We start from the raw sequence: 20,952 nt of genomic DNA, 5'->3' as shown, positions 1-20,952 counted from the left end.
AGATCACCATACTGGAATCTGTTAGAAGTGTCTACGACACTTGCATGCTCAGTGTTCTCTGGCAGCTGTTGAGTAGCCAAGCTTAGGGGTTTTCGCAAATTTTCAAGCAGAAAATTAGGTTTGTCTGTTATAGAGGGTGATGCTGCAGGGCAGATAATTCATTTCTGATGCTAATTGCACTGGTTTCAGAGCTGTCCTGCACTAATAATCTGTATTATTTACTAATCTGCCTTATATAATGACATTTATATGCTACAGTATATTGTGCATAGGCCCCTAAGCTCTGTAACTGACGGCAGCACAGAGCATGTTCCGTGAATCAGCATTAGGGTGAAGACACACGGAGCTACTTAGTAGCAGTTACTTGTCAAGGCTACTGAACACCAGAAGACCAGGGAGTTCAGAGCTATTGTTATTCTTTTTCACAATTACGATTTTTTTTTAGCAAAAATGCCTAAAAATCTGAATCCGATAATTTGGCAGCTAAAACTTGACAAGGTCATGTAGAAGTCAGTGCCCTTCTCGGGAGGAACAAAACTTACAGGTGTTTTTTTTTTTTTTTTTGTGCGACAATTCGAAAAAGTCACAGTTTTGAGACTTTACTGCAACTTTTTCCTGCACATACTTTGTCATACATTTGTGGAAATGAATGTAAGCATGATTAGCTATTCATAAGTCAAAATCAGAAGTCTAAGGAATAGACTTTGCCTCCTAACCACAATGCAATGTTAAAGATAACCCCCCTACACACACTATATTTGGGATCCTTCCCTGTGTTTATATAGTTCAGTGGATCAGTTCTGGTTTTAAGGTTATTTCATGAAAAATTAAAATATGCCATTTTCACCAAGAATTCATGTGTACCAGAGCTTTGGGCACAATCTCTATTTTGTGAGGCTTATTATGTAGAGCTTAATCCAGTCTGAAACTGTTTTGCTGGAACATCACAATTCTCTTCAATAAGACAAAGTCCATTCGTAATTACCATGCAAGCTTTACATGTTATAACACTTGACTGTAAATGACATTTTAATTACCATGATGACTATGGCCATGGTACATTAAAGGCATTTTAAAAAACCTTTTATGCAGGTGTAGCATTAAAGTATTTATATATGATTGAACTGCAGACATGGTAACAGTTGAGGCTGTTATTCTGTTTATTATTATGAACTGTGATCTCAGGCGTTGTTCATTAAACAATAGGCCAGAGCTGGCATGCACAGCAAGCAGCGTACACATTTTGATTCCAAAGAGGAAGTTATTGTGATCCTGCTGTTCTGCTATTCAATTCCTGACAAATCTTAGTAATACTGATCAGTATCCGGGACAGAGGGAGGATTCTGTACTGTATGTTACCGCTAACACCCACGTACTTCATGCCTCATTCAAAATACAGACAGGGATCTGGCTAAAAGTATCAGCCCCTTGACAATTATATTTCACTGAATTTGGATGCAACTGCAAATTGCATGATTCCATTTTAGTGGAACACTGTAGGACTGAGCTTTCCAGAAAGGCTATAATCACCCCCCCCCCCCAAAAAAAAATTGATCACTAGAGATATCAGGCCAGCTGATATCTGCACATGCCCCTACCCCACCATGTGCAAAAAGTGTACAGCAGGTAGGGTTGGCACCTCTCCTGCCTGGGAACTCGAGGCGGGGCATGACATCACGGGGCAGGGCAGTGACATCACAGGGGTGGGCCATCATCGTCACGGGGCAGGAGATGCAATCGCAGCATCAATCTTTGAGAATCCTGCCCGGTTTTCCCTACAGGAAACCAGGCTGTCTGGGTAAAAACCGGTGGCAACCCTAACAGTAGGTATTGGATTGTTTGTCCTATATATGTCTTTGAGATTATTTAGATCATTTAGGATAATTATGAAGACCCCATCCACAAAGTATGAATAATTTGATACAGAACTTGACCACCATATAGTATTTTGAATGAGCAATTTATCAACAATGCATTACATGACTACACAGTTACTTGCAGGTTATGTGAAATACCGATTCAGCATCTTATCGGCCTGTGTACTGGCAGCAACGAGAGGGGCATGCCCGACCGATATCTGGCCTCAAATCGGGCAGATATCGATCGGGCAGGTTAAAAAATGTAGTCGGATCGGGAACCACATACCATATAGTATTTTGAATGAGCAATTTATCAATAATGCTTTACATGACTTCACAGTTACTTGCAGGTTATATGAAATACCTGTTTTTCTGGGAATATAATGATTGACTTCTGGTTGAGAAGTACCAGCTGCATTTTGTAATGTGACAACTTTTAAGTCTGAAGTATCCAGCTGGAATGACCCTCTCTGAATTGTCAGTAGCGACACCTTTAGACCTTGTGGTCACACCTCAGGCGGATTTGTGAATGATTTATAACATCTGAGCTGTATGAATAGTTAAGGTGGCCATACACGGGCCGATTGTAGCTGCTAATATCGGTCCCTTAGACCGATTCAGCATCTTATCGGCCTATGTAGGGGCAGCAACGAGGGGCATGCCCGACCGATATCTGGCCTCAAATTGGGCAGATATCGATCGGGCAGGTTAAAAAATTTAGTCGGATCGGGGACCACATCGGCTCGTTGATGCGTTCCCCGAACCGACTGTGCCCATTAGCGCAGCTATAATTAGATCGTTTGGCCCCAGGGCCAACATTTGCCTACATTCGCCCGATATCGCCCACCCGTACATGGGGATATCGGGAGAAGATCTGCTCGCTTGGCGACCTCGCCAAGCGAGCGGATCTTAAAGTGTATGGCCACCTTTAGTCTGGTTAAATAATCTTGAAGAAGAATGTGTAGATTGCCTTATTGAAACTTCACTTAAGTTGATACTATAACCTTTAATACTTTCTAGTTTGTAGCTGCATTCTGTTTTCATAATGGTTTTGTAGTAAAGGAGAAAAATGTCAGAGAACTTTATCCTTATTGAGGCATGAAACCACAGCAACACAAAACTGACAAGAATTTACTGCCTCGCCATTTAAAAACTTAAAAAAAAATTCAATGTATAATATGTCCAAAGATGTCCAATCAAGGGGTACTATATAAATGTGCCTTTATATGACATAGCCCATATATACAATGAAAGGAGCCCTAGTTTCAAGATGAAAGGAATAGAGCCATAATCTAATTTCCTCCTTTAATTATAAAACCACATTGGGCCAGATTTAACAAAATGTTAGATTAGTGCTCACAACATAAAAATGTACCCACTTTCTGTTCAAACCTATGGGATTTTTAGAAGCATATTTATCAACGGGTGAAAATTAGAGTTCACCATTTGATAAATACACTTCTAAAAATCCCATAGGAATGAATAGAAAGTGGGTGAATTTTTCAGTGGCAAGCTCTTAATGCACATTCTGATAAATCTGCCCCTTAATATTATATACACACTTCCATAGTGTTTTTTCAAATCAGAAAATATATTAATATAGTTTAATGCATCCATTTACTTTGCCTCAGCTAAGCCTCCTTATCTTTTTCACTTTCACTGTTAAATCAGCCAAAGGCATTCCAAGCAGCAGTGTGATACATATTAATGACCCATTCTGATAATGGGTAATCAATCCTGCCTAGTCTTGTGGGACAGTAGCTTTGATTCTGAATTTATCACTAGAATCCCTGCAATAAAACAAGATAGGGCTTCTGCCATAAAGAAAATAGAAATAGTCACATGAGCACCTGGCTTCCACTACGTAGACATAAAAAGAAACAACTCTTCTAGTTTTGTTCAGTATGTTATAGAATGGTTGATTCTTAGCAACTTTGCAATTGGTCTTCATTTTTTATTTCTTATATTTTAGAATTATTTCCTATATAAATATAATTCTATTTTTTAGTTCAGCCCCCCTCCTTTTCATATTCCAGATTCTTATTTAAACCACTGCCTGGTTGCTAAGGTAATTTAAACCCTAGCAACCAGATTCCTGCTGAAATTCCAAACTAGAGAGCTACTGTACAAAAGCTAAATAATTCAGAAACCACAGAAAATAAAAAGTGAAGACCAGTTGCAAATTGGCTCAGAATATACTAAAAGTTAATTTTAAGGTGAACAACCCCTTTAATTTACAGAGTCTTAATCTGTGTTTGTTCACTTATTCCTCATCTACAGTCATATATTCTGAATGCTGACACTTGCATACCTTCCGAAATTCCTAGTTTTCAAATCTGAATATATTATTCTGTATCCCTGATTGCCGTGGGCATGTCTAGCCTCACCCGATCTGAATCATATCTGGCCCTCTTTCCAATAATAATAACAACACCCTTCATGCAGGAAATAGAGAACATTTGGTAGAAATGAATTTCTACTGTGCTTATGTGCTTTTTCGAAATAGGGCTCCAAATAAAAACGGAAAATACAGTTATAGGATCTGTTATCTGGAATGCTAGGGACCTGGGGTTTTTCAGATAAGGGAAGTTTCTGTATTTTGGTTCACCTTACCTTACGTAAGCTAGAAATCATTAAATAACTCAATAGGATTGTTTTAATTATACCTTAGTTGGGATCAAGTACATGTACTGTTTTATTTTTACAGAGAAAAAGGAAATCATTTTTAAAAATTAGAATGATTTGCTTAAAATGGACTCTATTGAAGACGGACTTCTTTTACTTTAGAGATTTCTGTATAATGGGTTTCCAGATAAGGGGTTCTGTACCTGTATGAAAGTAAACTTTATTAATTAATATATACATAAGCTATAGTGTTTTATTGTAAAATATAAGCATATTAGAAGCTACCAAGGGGTTCTGTGACCATAGAAAGGCATGAGGCCATAAACTGAGCGATTTTTAAATTATTAAACAGACTGTGAATCTTTTAGGTGACTTGTAATATGCCATATTTTACAATACAGAAGTTTTAGGCCATGTCACTCAAATTACATAACTAAGCAGCAATTATAACAGGTGATATCACTAAGCAATGTTTATAAGGAAATCATTCTTATATTAGTCCGTGCTCTTATGTAATAGTTTTTTGCCCATTGGTGCTTGGAATGTTTGCAGCCCAGGAGCACAGACAGAATAGTTACATGTACCTAGATACATCCTTACATTTACAAACATGGATTGTAATCTAATAATATAACTATTATTTTGTTTTACAGATGACCGCTTAATAAGATAAAGACAAGGATATTTCATGGCTTACCTCGGGGCCTAAAGCACAAGGGTGGTTATATATTTTCAAGATTTGGATTCCTTCAGATATATTTTGTAGAAGAAACTAATGCTGCAGAATTTCCATCCATAGTTCTTCAAGAGGAATTCTTATTTTTATACATTTTGTTGCACAAATGGATAGCATTGAGACCACAAAAACAGATGAACATTCCTTAAATCTTCATAACAAAGCACTAAATGGTTTTCCAAGATCCATTTCAACAAACAGTGACGATGAGAAAAATGCTAAGAGCAAACCTAAAAGCATGCCTAATGGCTTGCGAAAAGGCTTGAAACATTATCCAGACTATATTCAAATTACTATGCCAGTGGACTCTAGGAACAAATTTCCATTGGAGTGGTGGAAAACTGGTGTTGCCTTTATTTATGCTTTCTTTAACATGGTTCTCACCACTGTTATGATCACAGTGGTACATGAGAGAGTGCCTCCAAAGGAAGTCAGCCCTCCGCTTCCAGACAAGTTTTTTGACTATGTCAGTCGTGTGTCGTGGGCCTTTTCTGTTTCAGAGATAACTGGAATGATTTTAGTTGCTCTTTGGACAGTCCAGTGGGTCTTCTTGCGATACAAGTAAGTATAAATTAATAGAACACAACAGCTATGTCACTATTATGACACTAATTAATTTAGGAGATGGAGGATTTAAGAGGTATTCACAATTTTATACAATGCAATAATACACAAGATGATCAAATAAGTTTGGCAGCATGGTAGATACAATGTTTTATAAGTATGGTAAGCCGTTTAACAAACATTTATGTATTCATTCAGATTCAGATTGTATTCTTTCAACGTATCTTAATAATAAAATTGTTGCATCTTTTAAATTGTCAATATTCATAAAGGTAAGTGGTTGTATAACGTGCGAAATATGCATATAGGAGAGAGTCATTTCAAACAAATAAAGATAAAAAATCAACTAACTTAACATAAATCTGTATATTGGGACCATTGGAACCATATGCATAAGAGCTTTGTTATCCCCATGCTATGTTACAATGCTTAAAGAACAAGGAAAGCCCCCAAACCTGCACTTTGTCTAATAGTAGTCCATCCCTGCCTCTTGCTAAACACTCCCTTATTTCCCCTGAAATCTCCTTACTTTTTTAATGTAAGAGCCTAAGAAAATCCTCCTTGCTCTCAGATTGCAGACACCATCTTGAATTTATTCACGTTATTCTCTAGACCAGTGCTGTCCAACTTCTTCGGTGCCGAGGGCCGGAATTTCTCTTGCATACATGGTGGAGGGCCGCTAATGGAAGCCAGTTTTGGCCACTCCCTCATTTTAAACCACACCCACTTCAAACTACACCCATTTTATCACAATGGTCGCTGCAGGGATATCAACCATCATTCATATATTAAAGAATTATATTATGTCATATTAAGACACACCCTTAAATCCATATGCCTCCTCCTCCCCTGTGGATAGCACAGCAACCCCCAGCATATAATTACACACCTTAGGGACCATTTAATGGCTATTTCCAACTGCTAACAAACTCCCAGAACAAACCCCTGCCAGGTTCACCTCCCACAGGCAGCATAGGTTAGGCAGAGTATGGCATACACAGGCAGCACTCTGCCTGTCCTATGCTGCCTGTGTGTGCCATAGTCTGCCTGTCCGGTGCTGCCTGTGGGTGCCATACCCTCCCTGCCCTATGCTGCCCATGTGCCATACTCTGCCTACCCTATGCTGCCTGTGTGTCTCATTTTCTGCCTGTCCGATGCTGCCTGTGGGTGCCATATCCTCCCTGCCCTATGCTGCCCATGTGCCATACTCTGCCTACCCTATGCTGCCTATACAAAGGCCAGGCAGTACATACAATGTCTGAGGTGTGAAGAGGGAACAATGTGGGTGATTACAGCCTGAGCCTGAGGTGTGAACACTGCAGGGGGTGAACAATGCAGAGATTAAAAGGTGTGAACAACACAGGGGATTACATTTTTAAACAATACAGTGGGATTACATCCTGAATCTAAGGTGATAACCATGCAGGGGGGGCAGTTAATCCCAGTACTGATATCATTTAAAGCTAACACAAAATTAAGCCATCAAAGCAGCCAGACAGGTGGGGGGCCACACAGAGGGGGGTCGAGGGCCGCATGCGGCCCATGGGCCGCCAGTTGGGCAGCACTGCTCTAGACCTTAAGTTCCTTGTACGCATGCGCCACCTAGTGGTGAAACTGCAGATCTTGTTGGTTGCAGTGTATTCCTGGATGTTCTGCACATGAACCACATTCTTGGTCTTAGTCCTGATCACACGACTCACTGTATGTGACATCCTTCTATACTGTTAAGTGTCCAGTTCTTTTGAGATCTTTAGTGGATATTGTGCAGAATATAGATGCTGGGTAATGGATTTCAGTATGTCTTTTATGCATTCTGTCAGATGGGCTACATTTATGGTGAGACTTTAAATGAATAGTGTACCCTGTTTTAATAGTAGTATATCTAGTATGGGACCTGTTTCTATAAAAATAGCAGTCGTTACTATTCTGTCTGTTAGGCTTGTGTTTCGGGTCTAACACTGCCTGAATTTCCCCAGAACAGCGGCTGAGTTAGATCTGAAACGCTTAAGAGATGCAGAAATTCCTGCATAAAGTGGAAGAAGGTGGAGTGTTTAACCTACGCTCCCTACAGTACCATAACCTAAACTTCTCTTTGATTAAGGAGAGGGGACTAAAGGTGGGCATACACAGGCTGATTGTAGCTGCTGATGTTGGTCCCTTGGCAGCTTATCGGCCCGTGTAGGGGAAACAACGACTGACCTGCCCAACCGATATCTGGCCTGAAATCGGGCAGATATCGATCGGGCAGGTTAAAATATTCAGTTGGATCGGGGATCGCATCGGTCAGTGCGGTCCCCGAACTGACTGCGCCTATTCCAGTCGTTATAAATCGATCGTTTGGCCCTGGGCCGAATTAGCCTAAATTCCCCCGATATCGCCCACCTGTAGGTCCACTCGCTGGGCGACCTCTTCAGGCGAATGGAGGTCCGCTTGCTCTCTATGACCACCTTAAATGTGGCAATACTCAGGCAGATTTCAGCTGCTGATACAGGTCCCTACGGATATCTGGCCAAAATTGTCCAGATGTCGATTGGATAGGCTTGATTTTTCATTGGATTGGGGACTGCATTGGATCTTTCCCAAGGTAGGCATATCAGGGGAAAGATTTGCTCATTTGGTGGCCTTCATGTGGGGGTATTTTTACTGTGACTGCAATACACAATAGCAACTGATACCTTCCCTTACATATGTGGAAGTTGGCCATCTATAAATTTCAAACTGGCTTTTCAGTAATAGGATGGTTTTCTTAATGAGGAATATTCTGTTTCAAAGCTATATATATATTTAGAAGTCTTTATATAGAGAGCACCCCTTTTAATAGTATTATTTTTGGTGTTGTTGTTGCTGACATTTGACTGGGACCAAAGTAACTAATTTTCTTTACATTTTTGCAGATCAATTGTGGGGCGGCGATTTTTCTTTATCGTTGGAACATTATACTTGTACCGTTGTATTACAATGTATGTTACAACACTGCCAGTACCTGGAGTTCATTTTCAATGTGCCCCAAAGGTAAACAGTTTTGCATTGTCGTTATTCTCTGCAATATCTCCAGCTCTGGTGCGTTAATTAACACCAGCAAAGTTTATCCTTCTTTTCCACTGGATCTGGGACCTCCTGAATAGAATGATATGTAATAATGAAAATAACAATAAAATTGTAGCCTCACAGTGCAATATTTTATAAGCTGCAGAGTCAGTAACCCCCATTTGCAAGCTTAAAAGAGTAAGAAGAAGCCAAATAATTCAAAACCTATAAAAAATAAATAATGAAGCCCATTTGAAAGGCTTCTCAGAACTGGCCATTCTATAACATACTATAAGTTAACTTAAAGGTGAACTGCCCCTTTAAGCATGGAACAAGGTGAAAAAGGAGCTGTGGAAATGATCCAAGTGACACAGTTGCGTATGACTGGCCTGGAGCTGAAATTCCTTGGCATACTGTAGATGTATTTTTTTCAGGTTTTTCAGCCCTGTTTGTTTTTTTTTCCAGCTGCATGGAGATTCTTACGCACAACTACAGAGGATCCTCCGACTAATATCTGGCGGTGGTTTATCAATTACAGGATCTCACATATTGTGTGGAGATTTTCTGTACAGTGGCCATACTGTCATTCTCACCCTGACTTACCTGTTTATCAAAGAATGTAAGCTCAAAAGAACCGTATTCTATTTGTTTCCAGTGTTAAGTTTGTGATTTGCAATTTGGTTACAGGAAGAAGGTTGGCAACACTGGAATTGGAGAAATCCTTAAACCAGTGCTTCTCAACTGAATCACATGTGAGTGTTTCTGGTTCAAATCTGCTCCGTGGGAGCACTGCCAGATACAAAGCTGAGGGGGACAAAATATGTTTTCTCTGCCACTGTATTTAAGCCAATGAAGAAAAGATGTATGTCAGGCCACATGCTTATTTTAGGGTATCATGTACACCATCTGATAGCTCACTTGTGAAAATACACTTTTAGTTATAGGTGCTCATATTACTTCTGTAAATGTTTACTTTGGCCACACAGACAAACCCATAATCAAATAATAATACTTTATAACCACAACAGTGAATGTAATATTGTATCACAGAAATGAAATGGTCTGCTTGTAACCATTTCTAATTGTGTTCTTTGTTTAGCAACAAATCACTTTTCTACTGTATGTGCTTGTAACCTTTTTGTCATAAAGTCCCCATACTGTAGCTGATTATCACATACATGGAGTTAGTTACTTCACTAGTTTGGGCTTCTTAACTGTTTTTGAATGCGACCCAGGTTAACTTTAGCATTCAGCCTTGAAACCCAGAATTTGGTATAAAATATATTATATTCTAGTTACTGTTGGCTGACAAAATGTCAAGATATTTGAAGGCATCATGGAAACCAATTCTGGGCAAAGAGTTACTTGCACCCAAGGCAAGTACCTTTTGTCCTGGCTTCCACTTAACTTGGCAGCAACTATGCCCTTCTCGCCCTTTCCGGAAGTTGTGAATATTGTGAGAATTTTATGCTTTTTATAACTTAAAGCAGTGACCCCCCAACCAGTGGCTCGCGAGCAACATGTTGCTCACCAACCCCTTGGATGTTGCTCTCAGTGCCCCCAAACCAGGTAGTTAGTTTTGATTTCCTGACTTGGTGGCAAGTTTTGGTTGAATAAAAGATTTCCTACCAAATAAAGCTCCCTGTAAGCTGATAGTGTGCATAGAGGCTGCCTAATAGCCAATCTTAGCCCTTATTTGGCACCTCCATGAACTTTTACGATGCTTGTGTTGCTCTCCGAGTCTTTTTACATTTGACACAGTAGGAAAGTAATGCTGCAACACTGACAGGCACTGTTCTTATCTAGAAATGGAATGTCAGTTCTGCTGTCAGTTTTGTTGCCTCCGACAAAATGTACAACAACGGCGAGTGCCCATAAGGCCTCTGGCACACGGGGAGATTAGTCGCCCGCGACAATACTCCCTGTTCGCGGGCGACTAATCTCCCCGTGTGCCAGAGCCCTAAGAATGCTTGATAAAATGGTTCTGTGCCTGGTGCACATTACAGTGCAATAATTCCACCTGTTGGTGTAGTCAAGTACCCACATGTTTGACAGTCCTTTCCTAGCACTGACACTATGTCCATATCAGCACCCTAACACCATCTTCATACACTTATAAATTTCATCAAAGGATGCATGATCTTCTGTTTTATGTTACAGTTGTGACACAGTTTATGGGCTACAACAAATAATCTGTTCCTTATTAAAATAAATATAGGAATTAGAGATTTATCTTTAGCAGCTGTCTTCTTGCCTGTGTTTATAATCAGGGTTCGGAATGACTTACAGTATCAGATTTATTGCAGTTCATAATGTCCAGTGTTTTTGAGAACGTGGGTTATGCAGGAAATTTAAATCCTTTCATCATCTGCTAATGATAATTTTATGAATTTATCTCAGCAGAGCTGTGCTTGATTTCCTCCAAATTATCACAAGCTCTTTCTGAAAACCAGAATTCCATTTATTGTGAGCATCCTGTATCATTAGGGTTATACAGCTCTGTAAGCCAAGACACTTATTGTTGCTGCAAGCTCAGGATGCAGAAGACAGTAATGGTTTCTTTTTATAGCTGCTTTCCTCTCCGAGAGATATTCTGTTGTCCTAAACATTGTCACGCATTATGCCATTATGTACCTGAAATAGATGATGGTTTGGGGGGGGTGGCTTATAAACAGACTGTAATTAGGTTTGGGAATAGGGGGTAGCAAAATCAACAACTCTGCATTAATGTAGCTGCCTTTTGGAGTTGCGCCTCATACAAATTTGACTACTCATCTGCTACTATTGTATTATGTATAAATGTTAACGCTGTAAAATGCCTCAGCCCTATTCATCCTATTAGTATTAAATGCCATACTATAAAGGGGCCATTTACTAACCATCAGAGTTTTTTGTCCAGTTCAGATTTTTAGCTCTAAAAGTTGCAAACAAGAAAGGCTGTGTCTTTTCTGATATTTACTATGCAACCAAATGGCTAAAAATCTGAATCGGACAATTTGCCAGCTAGAACTTGCAGATATCATGTAGAAGTCAATGGCAGATGTCCCGTCACTTCCCTTCCCTGAAGGATCCTTTTTTTGCTTAGAAAATTTAGAGGTTTTGGATTTTTGTGCAACAATTCCAAAAAGTCACAGTTTTCATACAGTTTTTCATTTCAGATTTTTTAGTGAATGCCAGACATTTGTGTAAATGAGTTTTAGTAATCTGTCCCTTAGTCTTAAAAATTATTTATTTCTGTAATATAAAAAACACTCCTCACCCATTCTCAGCCACCATCGTCCTTGCACCCCCTTGTAAAAATGTTGTATTTTAATTGGCTATAGGCTGTTTTTCTTGTGCTTGTGATTTCTTTCAAAAGACTTTCCTGGCCACATGTTGGCTAACTAACAAAACATCTGACTGAAGCACGGGTCAATCAGTTCCATGTTAGTGCAGTTTGGCCACACAAGTAAATTGACAGTTTTGACTGGTCTAAGTGATCTGCCTTCAGGCTAATAACATGACTTACTAAGTGGGTTTAAAGGCCCATGTAGTTCTTGGTTGGCCAGTGGCCTTATACGGTACTGTATTTCTTTTGTCTGAGGCCCCCACACCCATACACACAGGGGATAATACATTTTGGTTAGAAATTGGACTTTAATATTGGTATGGCCCTTTTTGTAATGAATGGCAGTATCAGTAACAGATCTTTAATATGTCTTTGATTGAGAAAGGTATTTACCTAAATATGAGGGTATCTACAGGTTGGGCCATTTATATTGATACACCTTAACATAATGGGAATGGATTCCCATTATGTTAAGGTGTATCCATATAAATGGCCCACCCTGTACATTTATTTTGTATGTTCTCATATTAATTATGCATTTTTTGGAGAGCTAAACCCCCCATCCAAACTTTAACATTTGAAAGCCCAAGCACAGACCATTACTTCCGGTCACAGGTTCCATGGCAGCCAGCAGCATGTGCACTGGAAGGCAGCGCTCGTATTCTCCTGTTGTTGGCAGTTGCCCAATCCATTACATAGGTTTGCCCTTGGGGAGCTGATACAGGGGAACAGTTGAGTTTAGCACGGTTGGAGAGGGTAGGGGGCACTGTGCCCCATATGTAACAATGCCTGGATAAGCATTAGCAACCTTAGTTTATATAGTGTATTCCCCTCTACATGTGTTTTTATTATAACCTTTGTAGAAAATGTACAGTGTTATTGTGTACCCTTTCTGTGCTCTGACACCCTAGTCTCTGGGTATAGTGTAGTGATGCTTACTTACAGATTTACTGTATACTATGCTGTAAATAGGCACAGAAATCTTCTGAATAGAGATTTCTCTGCACATACAGCCGCAGTGTACTTTCCATTAGTTGGGTGAAGCAGAAACACCCAGTCTCTGAAACTGCACCCCTCAATTTATCCACCTGCTTTTTCTAGTGGAAATAGATTGGAACAGCCTGCTTTAATTCCATGTAATTATTGCTCAGCCCTGTAGGCTTGGACACAGTCCAGTGCATCAGTCAAGTGCTTTAGTGTCTTAATATAGATATACAGAGAAGGGATGTTCTGTGGGCTCTGTTATTTAAAGCTATGCAAGCTTTCCCCTATATTTAAGCATAAAGTCTGCCCAGGTATATTTGCCCATAGAAACCAATATAATATATGCTTTTAAACAGGTCACCAGTGCCTGCTGTTTGGCTGCTATAGGTGATAAAAACTGTAGGAAACATTACACCTTATGTTTCATAACCCCTTTATATTTACACCAAAGTATCTGTGTAGATTTTGGTGACTTTTGAATTTTACCTAATATATTATGTTGATTAAATTAAAAAAAATTAAACATATTCCCCCTTTTTTTTTTTGTAGATTCTCCTCGACACTTTTGGTGGTATCATTTAATCTGCTGGCTGCTAAGTGCTGCAGGTGTCATCTGCATACTAGTGGCACATGAACACTATACAGTGGATGTGATTGTTGCCTACTATGTAACTACCAGACTCTTCTGGTGGTATCATACCATGGCTAATGAAAAGGTAGGTCACGGGTCCTTTTTACCCATTTTCAACTATCAGAGTTAGGGTAATGTCCCATAGAGAGAGTAATCACCTGCGATAAATCTCTGCCACTGGCAACAAAGGGAACCACCGGTGGAAAGGCTTATGCTTCACTTCGGTTTTCCAAAGTCACACAAAGTTGCCTGCAGTAGGAACTTTGCACAACTTGGGAAAACTGAAACCTTTTCATCTGCAATTCCCTTTGTTGCCGGTGGAAAGGTATTTCGGAGAGATTAGTTACCCGCGATAGCAGAGATGTATCACATGTGACTAATCTCTCTGTGGGACATTAGCCTAATTGGCTTATTTATCAGTCTTTGAGTTTGTTTTTCTAAATCGAATAAATAAGGAAAACTCGTTCAAATATAAAACGTGAATACCTCGAATTTTTTGAGTTTACAAATTCGAAAAACTCGAAAGATTTGAGTTTGCAAATATGGCTTTACTATGCCTAGGACAACACCCATTGACTTGTATAGAAATTTGAAAGCTTTTTGATGGCAAATTTTTACATTTGAGTTTTCAGGTTTTTTGCACTTAATAAATACCAGACATTTGAGTTTTTGAAACATAATTAGAACTCCATTTTTTTTAGCATAAAAAAAACAAACAAACTTGAATGTTGATAAATCTCCCTCTCAGTGTATAGTAAGTTACCTGAATAGAAGGAACTACTTTTTCCCCAAATAGATTCATATACATCATTCTGAACTCCACCATTATTTACCATCTCTCCTTACCCTAGCTCAAAAATAACCTCACTTTTATAATAATCAAATTAAAATGAAACTTTTTTGAATAGGCAGAACATATATTCAATGCAAGCCCAATTTGATTCATATTTAACACTGATGTATACTGCCCCCTTTAATTTATGTCAGTTTTAAACATATTTTGTTTCATATATACCTGAAAAACACATTGTAATACACTATGTTAGCACTTGACAAGTCCAAAAATTGTATATAAACAGTAATACAACATTGAAATAATTATTCTTGCTTGAAATTAGGCAGGTTGCTAAAAGTGGCTGAGCAGCTGTTATTCCATTTCATTGTTTCACCTGTTGCAAGCAACACACAAGCATCTCGCCCTGCGTCCCCCAGTGGATCTCTTGTGTGTTCCACCAAAGGACAAAATGCAGCCCATTCTTCCAAATCAGGTTGTACTCACTCAAGCAAAGAACACAAGCAGAATGCATTGTGCCTTGAGGTAGTACAACCCAATCCGGAAGAATAGGGTATACTTTGACACCAGGTTGAGCCTTCCTGTTTTGTTACTTGAGGTGCATCAGCCCTATAAAAAATAAAATCCGTCTTACAATCCCAGTGCCCCAGTTAATTCCCCATTTGTTAAGCATTCTCAACTTTGTTGTGCCTCCTTTTATTGCATATATTTTTACATTGCAGAGAGCAGCACATGCTTAAGTATTACATTTAAAAAGTTATCCTAGTTCACAAAGAGTAGTGTGTGTCTATCTATCTATCTATCTATCTATCTATCCCTTTTTATGTTGAGCTGTAAATGTTGCACACAACATTCTTTTATATTTTTGTGTGATCATCCTACAGCCATCTTGGAGAAATGACATTTAGAGGCACATCTCACAGCACAAACTATTATTACAGAATGGCAGATTCATGTGCACATCTCGTGCCATTACATCACTGCTGCAGTGCCTTGGCAGAAGGAGAAGGCTATAAAGCTGCTCCCTACAATAGAATCACAATATTTTAATATTGTTCTGTTATTTCGTGTCATGTAAGGTTCAGATTTCACATAGTGATGCTTTTAAGTGCATCCATTTAGTTTGTCTCATCAGAGCCTCCTTATCTTTTTCACTGTTGTTGCTAAATCAGCCAGCAACATCCAAAACAGCAGTGCAGCAAATATTAATGAGCCTTTGAGAGTCATTTGATCCTCTATTGTCCTGTGGGACAGTGGCTATGATCTGGGGTATGTATCTAGAATCTCTGTTATACAGCAAGACAGGGAAAATAAAAAACTCACTTGACTGTCAGAAAAATAATTTCTCATCACAAGCATAAAGAGTGCCAATAACTTTTCCAGCAGTGAAGTAAATTATCTTCTCCCTCAATTCCCCCTTCATCCCTCACCCGGGAATCAATTATATGAAAATAAAAATCAATGTTACGTTATGTTCTCTTTTTCAGTGTTTGAAGACCTCTTCTCCAACAAATTTACTTACCAGAACCTGGTGGTTTCCAGTGTTTTTATTCTTTGAGAAGAATGTTCAGGCCTGTATTCCATGCAGTTACTCTTGGCCCATCTCTTGGCCTCCCAGCTGCTTCAAAGCATCATGCAAAACCTATTCACGAGTACAGAAGACAGGAGAGGATGTTGAAAAGGCCACATGAACTCAGTCATTAGACTCTGCATAAAACAAACACACAGTGAATGGAAGACTTTTTCAAAGCTTTAACCAAAGAAATATTTTCTTGTTGAGAATCTGACTAAATGAAGTGGACCAATAATTTTATTTCTTTGATTGCAAAGGTAGTTCAAAATGGGATACAACTTTTATCCCAACTAGCTTAAAACAAACACTAACAGTTCACAACCAGATTGCATACCAATGAATGAATTTTAACGGAATAGTAAGTACAGCTTGTTTGGAAGGTAGTAGTATTCTTAATGCTGTGCTTGTGGATGCGTATATTGTTTATTGTTAATGAATTCGTTTGTAATGCACAAAGTCACAGGGTACAGTGAACCTCAGGGTAGCTTCCCTCCTAACATTTCTGCATTGAAAATGTATCCATAATCCATAATTTTGAAAAAAAGCATTTGGGATGTTGGAGCTAGGTGTCTGTGGCCTCTTGTGATCATACTTTTGCTCAGGATGGTAAAAAAGTCTTTCTTTAAATATGAAGTCGCTAATTAACATCCCAATGCCACCCTAGACATTTAGAAATGCACATTGAAGAGCTCTTTTTAATATTAGTAGCAGTTTTAATAACTCCTGAGACATATTCATTAACACAAGAGATTAGATAGAGATAGATTAAGCACAAATTGTTCCTATCTGAATCATTATTTTATAGTAGTCATACAAATTTTATGCAGAAGTTTCCATGTCTTTGTAGAACCTGAAGTAATCGATGAACTGTTTTATCCGGTTTATTGCACTGGTTACTCTCTGATCTCTCAGAGTATTGTCCTGTTTTACTATTGCCTTAAGGGTCCATGGGGTTCTTCATGTTCTGGAAGACAGGTTGTAAAGTACAATAGAGATTAGTTTTCTTACAAATGTTGCTTTATCTTCAGAAATAACAAATGCAGTTATATATATTTAAAGCTCTTACAATTTATGAGAAAAGATGTGTTTTTGCATATGGTAAAAAATAGAAATTTTGCTACTGCTGGAAAAGTAGTTGACCTTCTGTGGAAATGTAAGTAACAGTAAAAAAGTAACTGTTTGCTCCTCCAAATGTCAATGTCTTAGATTTAAAACCCCATTGTACAGAAGACTGTTTTCCCAGAATGCTGTGGTCTCTTTTTAGGGCCTATAGTTGCAATTATGACACATTCCAACTGTGATATTGGTTTTACTCTGGTTATTGCTGTAGTATGTTAAAGCAGGCTTGTTATTTATCTATGCCATCTTGGGTTTCTGATCAGATTTTGAGAAATAGAAATAATAAAGTATGGCCAAAAGAAGAAGGGTATTCTCCATAAAAGCTCAGTGGGAAAAATACATTGCTATGATAATATTGATGCTGTGAAGTAGAACAACTTTCAGATGAGAGAGAACTAATTCTCAAGGGTTAGGACTTAATCATTTTAATTACATACAGTATTGTTGCCCCTTGGTCATTTTAAGCAAACAGAAAACTATACCAGTCTAGTTTTAAACACGACTGCCCACCACATATACGCGTTATCAGATGATTAAACCCAGAGCTTGGAAATGTTGGGCAGTATATAGTAGTGGGCATACCATAAATGCAGCTGTGCTAACACTTAGGGGCAGAAGTGTGAGATTAGTTTTCACCACAGAAAAACTCATTTTCTATTCATTCCTATGGGATTTTTAGAAGTGTACATATCAATGGGTAAAAGTTAGAGTTCACCACTTTTTAAAATCCCACAGGAATTAATAGAAAGTCGGTAAGTTTTCTGTAGTGAGCTCTAATTTCACACTTTGATAAATCTGCTCCTGTAAAATTCAGTAGGTTTGAAGTTGGGTTTCTGTTATGGTGAACATAATCATTCTTTAAACTATAAATACTGTCAATCATTCATTAAAATGCTGTTCTGATCCACATAGCAAAATATGGTATATCTCTCACTTGGACAATACTTTCTAAGGGGAATATCTTATGACCGGAATAAACATTCAGAACTGAAAATAAGAGGTTGATGCTGTTGTGGTATCTGTCTTGTGATGTGCTACCTCACCTACACGTTTATGTTACATGTATACCTTGTTATGCTAACAAATATACTGTATTTTTAGATGGTGCAGATGCTACTGTAGCATCTTTATTTAAAGCAGAACAAGCAACTTTCCTATATATCTTAATTGTTAGAACATTTTCTTTAGTTATGCCAAAGGATATTTGGGTAGAGTTCCCATTAATCTGAAAGTGATGGGAAGTGTCATATAAAACACAGTTGTAGATGTTCCCAGTCATACTAATGGTACCCTTGTGAAATAAATGTGCATTTTTTTTGCATATATATATATATAGCATCTTTATATGTTCTATATAGTTTATATTCCTGAGTACAATTATATATTCACATGTAAATTGCAATTTCCGTTTCTTTCCAAATGTCACATTCACATCTTTGAGCCAGTAAGCAATAACTTCGCTTCACAGTAAGAATCTGCTGAGGTGCCGATGTCATAGGATTTCAGATTAATTTTGCCATTGTGTAGTGGATATCGCTGTGATTAAACTTCACACAGAATGTTCTGCATTTCAGTAGTCGCTCCCTATAATATAACTATCTTCACAGACATTTGTGTTCAAGTTTTCAAGTACCGTATATACTCGAGTATAAGCCGAGTTTTTCAGCCCTAAAAATGGGCTTAAAAAGTAAGCATCGGCTGATACTCGGGTATATACGGTACTTGCGCGCAAACTACAGGCAATACGGCCGGCCGTAAGCAGCAAGTACACGCGCAACAATATGCGCATCGCGCCGCTGCCCATAGGGACCGGCGCGGCCATGAGTAGCACCCAGGAGCCCCCCCCCTCCCTGGATGACCGTGGCACCACGCATCGCGCCGCTGCACATAGGGAGCAGCGCGGCCATGAGGAGCACCCCGGAGCCCCCCCTCCCTGAATGACAGGATTAAGCAGCATGTGGACATTATGGGACACAGTGAGTGGCGCAATATATTTATGGGCAGTGTCAAATAAGGTAATTCAGACAGTATTCTTTGGCTTTTGTGATGTTTTCTATTGTTTGCATTACTATAAAAAGTAACACCAAGCAACCCAACTGGGGAAAAGAAGTGTACCTGCTGTATGTATGAATGTAAAAAAAAGTACAAAGTGGCCCTGCAAATGAAATTGATGTCTTTGACACAAGTGGCCCCTCTTTGAAGCTCTTTATGCACATGCAGCTCTTCTCAGGCTTATGTACAGTCACTAATGAAAAAATAAAAAAGAGAGAGAAATGTACTGGTCTCTATATCATGAGAGGTTTACATAACTTGCTAAGCTTTATGGCTAGTGGCACAGTAGTTGTTTTATCAAATTTATATAGAATAATTTTGTATTCATTGAAGTGACATCCAGAACAGCAATTTACTGTATTTAAAGAATACAGAAATGCCATATTTAGTTATGGGATTAAAGATTTTGTATACCGGTATATGGATGCTTTTCATGCTGTACCATTGAGGGGCTTATACTCGAGTCAACACATTTTTCCAGTTTTCTTAGGTAAAATTAGGTACCTCGGCTTATATTCGGATCGGCTTATACTCGAGTATATACGGTACTAGTAACACACAGAATACCAATATATTCACTTGTGCTGGCACGCTAACTACTATTTTCAGTATTCTCTTTACTATATATATGGTTTTTGCTGTAGTGTTTGCTTTGCTTGCCTCTCCTGGTATCTGGTGCTGATCTACACGAGGGACTACATGCCTCCAGTCATGTCAGGCCTATTTCAGTTTAGTTCCAGATAATTTATAATCAGGACTTTAAAATTAAATTCAAGGCAGTTTTCAATAGCTACCATGCTTTGTGGAAATAATTTAGAGTTTCTGAACATGCAGACCAAGGGTCTACTAAAAAGTTCAAGAGCACAAATCTGCTGGGATCCTTTCAAACCAAGGGGTATATCATGTTTTGTTAGGTATGCAAATCTTTTGATAACATCAGAGTGGTCAAGATTGCTTTAACATTCAATGTAACCTTAATGCTAGAATGCATTTTCTTGGATGCTTTCAAGCTTGTGAAAATTGACATTGACTAACAAAAACTAAAAATTAAAGGCACTTGAGAAATGCTCCACCGCATGCTCCATCTTCTGCAAGACAGGTTTTTGATAAATCATCTTTTTAGTGAACATTGTATTATATGTTACTGGTCCTTATCAATAACATTAGGTTGACAGGATAAAACCAGTGGTCGTTAGATGTTTCCTTCAGTTGGTATAAAATCCTGCACTTGACCAATTCATAATGGATTAAGTTTCATAAATGGGAATTTCTATGCATTTACCAAATACAGCATTATGGTAAATTTCAGCCTTGTATGTCTTGTGCTTTACAATAAATGTCCTGCTTCGTCTGTTTCTTCCATATATAAAGGCAAGAGAATGGCCTGAGCACCGACTGCTAGTACTACCCTAGCAGTCAGTGTTGTAACAGTTCAGTCAAGGCTGCTATGCTTAATTAAAAGATAATTCTGCACATTACCGTAACAGTATTTATGTATATATGTACAATGTACCATTGCTACATTTTTAAGGGAAACTAATTAATATATTAAATCTGTCTTACTGTTTGTTTATAAATGATCTGCTCTTTAAATTTGTTTGCAAAAGGGATAAACAGGTTGAGTATTGCCTGCATCTCATGACCCTAAGGATTAAATATCT

The 20,952-nt window shown here is 38.5% G+C and overlaps 1 protein-coding gene across 4 annotated transcripts in view; it reads left to right on the top strand.

Annotated features, from left to right (window-relative positions):
- Nucleotides 1-18,564, top strand: part of sgms2 (sphingomyelin synthase 2) — a 35,401-nt gene extending 16,837 nt beyond the window's left edge. For 3 of the 4 annotated variants that reach the window (XM_018092854.2, XM_031899293.1, XM_031899297.1), the window contains 5 exons: nucleotides 5,138-5,781; nucleotides 8,679-8,796; nucleotides 9,277-9,430; nucleotides 13,673-13,839; nucleotides 16,035-18,564. In XM_018092854.2, coding sequence (XP_017948343.2) covers nucleotides 5,327-5,781; nucleotides 8,679-8,796; nucleotides 9,277-9,430; nucleotides 13,673-13,839; nucleotides 16,035-16,238 — 1,098 coding nt within the window. In that variant the 5' untranslated portion in view covers nucleotides 5,138-5,326 and the 3' untranslated portion in view covers nucleotides 16,239-18,564. 4 annotated transcript variants of the gene reach the window in all.
- Nucleotides 18,565-20,952: the final 2,388 nt, after the last annotated feature.

This window comes from Xenopus tropicalis, chromosome 1 (genome assembly GCF_000004195.4).
Source record: "Xenopus tropicalis strain Nigerian chromosome 1, UCB_Xtro_10.0, whole genome shotgun sequence".
NCBI lineage: Eukaryota > Metazoa > Chordata > Amphibia > Anura > Pipidae > Xenopus > Xenopus tropicalis.
The sequence above is the reverse complement of the archived record's forward strand: the minus strand, read 5'-3'. Positions and strand labels throughout refer to the sequence as shown.